This window comes from Phaseolus vulgaris, chromosome 11 (genome assembly GCF_000499845.2).
Source record: "Phaseolus vulgaris cultivar G19833 chromosome 11, P. vulgaris v2.0, whole genome shotgun sequence".
Taxonomy (NCBI): domain Eukaryota; kingdom Viridiplantae; phylum Streptophyta; class Magnoliopsida; order Fabales; family Fabaceae; genus Phaseolus; species Phaseolus vulgaris.
The window spans coordinates 37,065,902-37,074,908 of NC_023749.2; the positions used below are offsets into that span (position 1 = coordinate 37,065,902).

At 36.5% G+C, this 9,007-nt stretch overlaps 1 protein-coding gene across 1 annotated transcript; it reads left to right on the plus strand.

Moving 5' to 3' along the window:
• Positions 1-1,056: 1,056 nt before the first annotated feature.
• Positions 1,057-2,085, plus strand: LOC137806644 (uncharacterized). The gene has a single exon (XM_068606862.1). It carries the CDS (start codon positions 1,057-1,059, stop codon positions 2,083-2,085), a length of 1,029 nt encoding a protein of 342 aa, XP_068462963.1.
• Positions 2,086-9,007: the final 6,922 nt, after the last annotated feature.

Sequence of the window (9,007 nt, forward strand, 5' to 3'; positions counted from 1 at the left end):
ACTTCTCCAAGTTTGCCCTAGTGGCTAACTTATTTACCAACATCCTCCAAGCAGTAACAAGTGCAGATGACAAAGCTTTACTCATCCAAAACTGTTTAAACACGTTAGTATTCTCCCCTTCTCGACCCCCCCCCCCCCCCTCTTAGACGATTATAAGTAGATTTAAATGTATAAAGTAGAACCTCCCTATCTTTCCATGCCCAACTATCTTCCTTCCAATTCAAAACTCACACCTTGGACACTTCAAATACTTTTCCCATTTGAAAAAACTTCTTCTCCATTCAAATTTCCAAACCCATATCCCATTATTCCAAACCCCGAGCTCAGCCACCTTAGAATCTTTTGACAAGCTCAAGGAGAAAAACCTCGATAAAACTCTCTTCAAAGCACCACAAACTGCCAATTGTCTTCCAAAAAAAAATTTCCTTTCCAGTACCAATCTTCTGTTGAAGATGGGAAACTTTGATGTGTCAAATCCTCATGAAGCCTGAAGTTGGTGATGTTTTAGGTTTAGGTTTTGGTATGGGGTTTAGAATCTTTGTAAGATCAGTATTGATTCTCAAACAAAGCTTATTTCAATCTATTTTAAAGATTAAAGTTTTTTTCCATGCAAAGGGAAAAACAATCGATTAAAGTTTTGAGATAATCGGTTGTTTGTCCTTTGGGGAAGGCGCCTCAATAAATAGGCCACCTCTGTTTTGTGGAGTTAATTACCAATTTTGGAAAGTTATAATGAAGATCTTTATGCACTCAACTGACAAAGGCATTTGGGAGTCAATTGAAAATGGTCCTTTTGTACCTCAAGTTAAGAAAGATGATGTTTTAGTTGATAAACCTTCATCTGAATGGACAGAGGCAGAATGTAAGAAAGCTAAATTTGATTGGATAGCTAAGAATATTATAACATCTGCTCTAAGTTGTGATGAGTTTTTCAGGGTTTCGCAATGTAGCTAGGCCAAAGAAATGTGGGACATCTTGGAGGTCACACATGAAGGCACAAATGATGTAAAGAGAGCTAGGAAGCATGCTCTGATCTAGGAGTATGAACTCTTTAGAATGCAGAAGGGAGAATCAATATGTGATGTGCAAAAGAGGTTCTCTCACATTGTGAATCATCTTATGAGTCTTGATAAGAAGTTTGATGAAAAAGAACTCAACATCAAGGTACTGAAGTGTCTTGATAGAACATGGCAACCAAAGGCTACTGCCATTTCAGAATCAAAGGATCTCACCTCAATGACTGTGGCATCTCTTTTTGGCAAACTAAGAGAACATGAAATTGAGATTCAAAGGCTTGCTGTTCAAGAGAGTGAAGACAAGCATAACAAGAGCATAACACTTAAAGCTAGCAAACAACATGTTTCAAGTGAAAGTGAAGAAGAGAACATAAGTTTGTTATCAAGAAAATTCAACAAATTCTTGAGAAAGAAACAAGCTTCTAAAAGGTATGATTCAAAGAAATCTAGTGAATTCAATTCTAATAAGTATACCTGTTATGGATGTGGTGAACAGGGACATATTAAGTCTGAATGCCCAAACAATGAAGTCAAGGAAAAAGGAGACTTCAAAAGGGAGAAAATGAGAAAAGCTAAGAAAACATATATAGCATGGGATGACAATGATGTCTCATCCTCAAGTTCTTCAGATGATAAGGAAGCTAATCTTTGCCTTCTAGCATCAGTAACAAGTAGTGTGGACTCTACTTCAACAAGTAAAGGTACCACCTATGATCAATTGCTTAATGCTTTTTATGAAACTCATGATGAAGCCAACCAATTGGTCCTTTCTCTCAACCGGTTGAAAGGATTAAATAACTGGTTAGAAAATAAAGTTAAGGATATGGAGGAAGAGCTGTGTAAAACAAATGAAGATTTAGAACATCTGGATTTAATCTACAAGAATTCTTCTTATAGTTGTGAGAAAATAAGTTGTGAAAATTGTGAACTTCTTGAAAAGAAGATTTGTTATCTTTTGAAAACCTTGGAAAAGCTTACAACTGGAAAGTCCAACTTTGAAGATGTTTTAGCCTCACATAAATGTGTATTTGGAAAAGCAGGTTTGGGATTTTATCCTCAAAGCAAATAAAAAAGGATTGCAAAACCTTTTTCAAATTTTTCAGTAAAACAATCGGTTAAAGTGTCGTTTCAATCGGTTGTTACATGCTTTTATTGCATGAAGAAAGGTCATTCTGTCAGGTATAGCCGGTTTCGTAAATCTCTTGTACCTAAAGGCATCTATAAGTTGATTCCAAGATGTATTGTCAATATAAAAGATAAAACTAACACCGAAGGTCCCAAATTCTTTAAGGGATCAAATCTTAAGATTTGACAAAGTTCTGCTTTGCAGATTTCTGATTTCTTTTGAAAGGTTTAGCAAGGACTGAATGTTTTGTACATGTCTACATATTAGGGTCTAGTGCTGGGTTCTTGAACTTCTCTAATTAGAAATTCAGTGATTTGAGGATTAAACTCTCATTCTTTGTTGAGAACTACTTGTGCACAAAATTAAATGCAATATGTTTTTCTATGTTTCTGTGAGTAATTTGTTGAATCAAGTGTGGTCAAACTTTGAAGAATCCAAACCCTTTAAAGGTTGATGGAAGGCTGGAGGTGCTTGTTGTTGCTGATGTGTTTTAGAATAGGATCCGGGGTAGATTATCTGTGTTAAATCCACTCTTGATTGAATCCAAAGCTTAAGCATTCTCAAACCTTTTAATTGAAAGTGTTTTTCAAAGTAAGTGAAAAACAACCTGTTGTTTTGTCGAAACAACCGATTGTTTTATACTTAGGTGTTTTTAGAAAGGTTGAAAACTATTTTTGATGGTTGACTTGCTGTGAAACCAAAACAACCGATTGATTCGAGCATTCAATCGATTGTTTGTTTTGGGACCATAACAGAAAACTGTTTTGTGCTTTGACTGAGCTTTAAATGATTTTATAACTGAATACGCTCCAGTTTTAAATGCTTTGTCCAGTCTTTGAATGCAATAAATAGTTTGTTCATATTTTGTAACAAACAAGAACTTAGTTTTAATCAAAGAAAAAAAGATTTGAGTTTTTCACTGATTTTGCTTTTGAAGAGTTGAAGATTGCTTTTGAGATTGCTTTGATCAAGAGAGTGTGATATAGGATTTTCATCTTGTATTGATTTCAGATCTTTTCTGTAACAAGTGTAATCCTTTTGTACTTTGAAGAAACTCTGTGTGTGAAGCTGAGAAGTGTTGTATGTTCTTGAGGTTGTCAAGATCAGCATTCTTAGTGGTGTTTGTGCTGAGCCAAAGTTAATGTGTGTCTTGAGGGGATCAAGGTCACTTCTTTGGTGGTGTTGTAAGTAATCTAGGGTTGATTGCTTTGTGGATTCCCCAGTGGTTTTTGGGAAGACTGGATGTAGCTCTTGGTTTAAGAGTGAACCAATATAAACATGTGTGTGCAATTTCTCTATCCCTTAAACTCTTTAATTTCAGTTTGTATTTGTGAACTGGTATAAACAACCGATTGTTTCTGTGAAACAACTTATTGTTTTTCTAGTGCTGTGCTAAACTGCTTTGTGTTTTTGGCAAACTGATTTCTTAACCAAGTTTTCTTGAAGTAATTTCATTCTAGACTTAAAAGTTTGCGAAAACCCTCTTTAAACCATTCACCCCCCTCTAGTTTAAAGCTATACATTCTAACAATTCGCATCAAGAGCTTGGTACTTGAAAGATAATCAAGTTTGATCCGAAAATCTTTTTCTATGGCTGGAAAACTATCTTTTGAGAATGGTGCTTCAATCTACAAACCACCTTTATTCTGTGGTTTGAATTACAAATATTGGGAGGCTAGAATGAAAATCTTTGTTGAATCCATTGGTCAAGGAATTTGGGATTCAATCGAAAATGGCCCTTTCATTCCAAAGCTTAAAAATAATGGATCTTTTATTGCAAAACCTTAGTCCCAATGGACCAATGAGGAATGTAAGATGGCCAAGCTTGATTGTACTGCTCAAAACATAATAGCTTCTGCACTAGATACTAATGAGTTTTTCAGGATATCAAAATGCAAATCTACTAAAGAGATGTGGGACACACTCAAAGCTACTCATGGGAACATCAATGAATCAAAGGAAGTAAGGTCAAGAAGTCAAGCACGAAGGAAAAAGAAGCAAAATAGAAAAAGCCTCAACCTCTGCTTCATGGCCAAAAAGGAAGATGACACAAGTAGTGTAAGTTCTTCTAATTCCTCAAACTCTGAAAATTACAGTTAATTACTTCAAGCTTTTCAAGAAACACATGAAGAAGCTAACCGATTGGCCCTCTTGAACAACCGATTAAAGGGAATGAATAGCTGGCTTGAAAACAGAGTCAAAACACTGGAAGAGGAATTGGAAAATTCAAAAACAGATTTTGAAAACCTTGAAATAGTTTACAAAAACTCCTCTTGCAAGTGTGATACTCTTATTTGTGAAAATTTCGAAAATCATGAAAAGAAAGTACATTATCTTGTTAAAACTGTGGATAAGCTTTCTAAAGGTTTGTTTGTGAAAATTTCGAAAATCATGAAAAGAAAGTACATTATCTTGTTAAAACTGTGGATAAGGTTTCTAAAGGTCAATCCAACTTTGAGAATGTCTTGGCATCTCAAAACTGTGTTTTTGGAAAAGCTGGATTGGGTTTTAACTCACAGAACAAGCAAGATAGATTTTCAAAGTCATTTTCGAAACTGCCAGAAAAACAATCGATTGGGCTGTCGAAACAACCGATTGTTACATGCTTCTACTGCATGAAAAGAGGCCATTCTGTCAGATTCTGTAAAATCAAAAAATATGTTGTTCCTAGGGGCTTTATGAAGTGGATTCCCAAGTGTAGTAAAGGTTCAAATGATGAATGTAAAGCAAATGGACCCACATTCATAAGGGGACCAAATCTTTGTACTTGAAAATCTTCTTTGTAGGAAACCTTGGAGGAGAGCATGCAATAATGGTACCTGGATAGTGGGTGCTCTAAGCACATGGCTGGGGACAAATCAAAGTTTCTAAGCATCTCCTTTAAGCAAGAAGGGCACGTTACCTATGGGGACAACAACAAGGGGAGGATTCTTGGGAGAGGATCCATAGGAGACAAAGATATCTTGGTCATTCATGATGTTCTCTATGTAGAAGGATTAAAGCACAATCTGCTAAGCATTAGTCAATTCTGTGACAAAGGATATCAGGTTATCTTCAAAACAAACTCCTGTGAAATCTGTCTTCCCAACACAAAAGAGGTAATGTTAATTGGTAAGAGAATCAATAATGTTTATCTTCTAGATATCTCTTCGCCTTGTTCAATTGGTTGTCTTCTATCCAAGCATGATGAGTCTTGGCTTTGGCATAGAAGAATTGCTCACATTCACATGAATCACTTGAACAAGTTAATTTGTAAAGATCTTGTGATTGGGCTGCCAAAGCTCAAGTTTGAGAAGGACCATATTTGTGAAGCTTGCCAAAAGGGGAAACAAGTGAAAAACTCTTTTAAAATAAAAAATGTTGCTTCTTCTTTAAAACCTCTTGAGCTACTTCACATGGATCTTTTTGGACCTTCAAGAACCATGAACCTTGGTGGAAACTACTATGCTCTTGTTATTGTGGATGACTTTTTTAGGTTCACTTGGACTCTCTTCTTGGAATAAAAAAGTGATGCCTTTCCTGCATTCAAGAAGCTTGCAAGAAGATTCCAAAATACAAAGAACAACAACATAGGCTCAATAAGAAGTGATCATGGAGGTGAATTCCAAAATGAAAAGTTCAGCAAGTTCTGTGAAAAGATGGGAATTCTGCATAATTTTTCTGCTCCAAGAACTCCACAACAGAATGGTGTGGTAGAGAGGAAGAATAGGTCCCTTGAAGAACTAGCTAGAACAATGCTAAGTGAATCTTCTCTTCCTAAGTATTTTTGTGTTGATGCAGTGAGCACCTCTTGCAATGCGATGAATAGAGTGCTAATTAGGCCAATTCTGAAGAAGACTCCTTATGAACTCTTCAATGGAAGGAAGCCAAACATCAATCATCTCAGAGTTTTCAGTTGCAGCTGTTTTGTTCTCAACAATGGAAAGGAAAACCTAGGGAAGTTTGATGAAAAAGCTGATCATGGTATCTTCATAGGCTATTCTCTAACAAGTCATGCATACAGAATCTACAACAAGAGGCTAATGACTGTAGAAGAGTCTGATCATGTTGTCTTTGATGAAATGGATCGCAAAAGCATTCAAATCTCGAAGAACAGTGCTGAAGGGGATGAGCAGAACATTAGTTTGGAGAAGCTGGACATCTGTGTAGAAAAACAACCGGTTGATTCCTCGAAACAACCGATTGAAATTATGCAGCAGAGTGAGTTGCCCAAAGAATGGAGGATTCCTAGAGATCTGTCAGTGGAGAACATCATTGGGCAGATAAAGGAAGGTGTCTCTACACGTAGCTCCATCTCAAACTTCTGCAGGCACACTACTTTTGTCTCTCAAATTGAACCAAAGTCAATTAATGAAGCTCTCAAGGATGAAAAATGGGTTGAAGCTATGCATGAAGAGCTGAATCAGTTTGCAAGGAACGAGGTATGGTTTCTTGTCCCTAAAACAGCTGAGATGAACATCATTGGTTCGAAGTGGGTGTTCAGAAACAAACTGGATGAGGATGGTGTGATCACAAGGAACAAAGCAAGGCTAGTTGCCAAAGGCTACAATCAAGAGGAGGGAATTGATTATGGTGAAACCTTTGCTCCTGTTGCAAGGTTGGAGGCTGTGAGGTTGCTGTTGGCTTTTGCATGTATGAGTGGTTTTAAACTCTTTCAAATGGATGTTAAAAGTGCTTTTTTGAATGGCTACATCAATGAGGAAATGTATGTGGATCAACCACGGGGCTTTGAAGATCATCAATATCCCAATCATGTCTTCAAGCTAAAAAAGGCTTTGTATGGACTGAAGCAAGCTCCACGGCAGTGGTATGAAAGGCTTGGCAACTTCTTGCTGTCTCATGGCTATGAAAGGGGAATGATTGACAAGACTCTCTTCATCAAAAAGTCAAATTCTGAAATTATCCTTGTGCAAATCTATGTTGATGACATCATCTTTGGTGCTACACAAGATAGTTTGTGTGAAAAATTTGTGGCTACTATGAAAGGTGAGTTTGGAATGTCTATGATGGGAGAATTGTCTTTCTTTCTTGGATTGCAGGTTAAGCAAACAAAGGATGAAATCTTTTTATGCCAATCAAAGTATTGTAAAGAGATTCTCAAGAAATTTGAAATGTGGTATGTCTTTGTGCAAAATATCAAGCAAATCCGAAGGAGTCACACTTCAAAGCTGCAAAGAGAATTCTGAAATATCTCAAAGGAACATCAACTGTTGGGTTATGGTATCCTTCTCACTCTCCCATTCATTTAATTGGCTATTCAGATTCTGATTTTGCAGGATGCAAGCTAGATAGGAAAAGCACAAGTGGCACTTGCCACCTTCTTGGTTCAAGCCTCATCTCATGGCATAACAAGAAGCAAGCATGTGTGGCTCTCTCTACTGCTGAGGCTGAGTACATAGCTGCTGGAAGCTGTTGTGCACAAATCCTATGGCTCAAACAACAACTTGTAGACTTTGGATTGCAAATCAGTAAGGTCCCTTTGATGTGTGACAATACAAGTGTTATCAATCTTACCAAAAATCAGATTCAGCACTCAAGAACTAAGCATATTGAGATACGCCATCATTTCACCGGGGATCATGTGAGCAATGGGGATTGTGAAGTGAAGTTTGTTGAGACAAAACTGCAGCTAGCTGATATCTTCACAAAACCATTACCAAAAGAGAGGTTCTTCTTTTTGAGAAATGAGTTAGGTATCCTTGACCTTCAAAACCTTTCCTAAATCTGTTTTAATACTTGTTAGAGTCTATTTGTGAAGACAAATAGGGGGAGAATTGATTGGTTCTTGTGTATCTTTCTCTGGAATTGTTTAAAACTGCTGAAATCTCTTATATCAAAACTGTTTCTGCTTCTGCTAATAGAAACAACCGATTGTTTCGTGTAAACAACAGATTGTTTGTCTGGAATATTGTTTTCAAACATGTGAAAATTTAACCTGCTGCTGTAGGAAACATTGGATTGCATATATGTTGTTTTTGCAGGAACTGCTTCAGATTCAATCAAAACCAACACAAGCAACCAGGGATTTCTCTTCATCAAATAGGGGGAGATTGTTGAATCAAGTGTGTTCAAGCTTTGAAGAATCCAAACCCTTTAAAGGTTGATGGAAGGCTGGATGTGCTTGTTGTTGCTGATGTGTTTTAGAATAGGATTTGGGGTAGATTATCTGTGTTAAATCCACTCTTGATTGAATCCAAAGCTTAAGCATTCTCAAACCTTTTAATTGAAAGTGCTTTTCAAACTAAGTGAAAAACAACCTGTTGTTTTGTCGAAACAACCGATTGTTTTATACTTAGGTGTTTTGAGAAAGGTTGAAAACTATTTTTGATGGTTGACTTGCTGTGAAACCAAAACAACCGATTGATTCGAGCATTCAATCGATTGTTTGTTTTGGGACCATAACAGAAAACTGTTTTGTGCTTTGACTGAGCTTTAAATGATTTTATAACTGAATACCCTCCAGTTTTAAATGCTTTGTCTAGTCTTTGAATGCAATAAATAGTTTGTTCATATTTTGTAACAAACAAGAACTTAGTTTTAATCAAAGAAAAATAGATTTGAGTTTTTCACTAATTTTTCTTTTGAAGAGTTGAAGATTGCTTTTGAGATTGCTTTGATCAAGAGAGTGTGATATAGGATTTTCATCTTGTATTGATTTCAGATCTTTTCTGTAACAAGTGTAATCCTTTTGTACTTTGAAGAAACTCTGTGTGTGAAGCTGAGAAGTGTTGTATGTTCTATAGGTTGTCAAGATCAGAATTCTTAGTGGTGTTTGTGCTGAGCCAAATGAAGTGTGTGTCTTGAGGGGATCAAGGTCACTTCTTTGGTGGTGTTGTAAGTAATCTAGGGTTAATTGCTTAGTGGA

Excerpts from the sequence above, each read along its gene's own strand:
- LOC137806644 (XM_068606862.1), top strand. The coding sequence starts at position 1,057 with ATGCAGAAGGGAGAATCAATATGTGATGTGCAAAAGAGGTTCTCTCAC.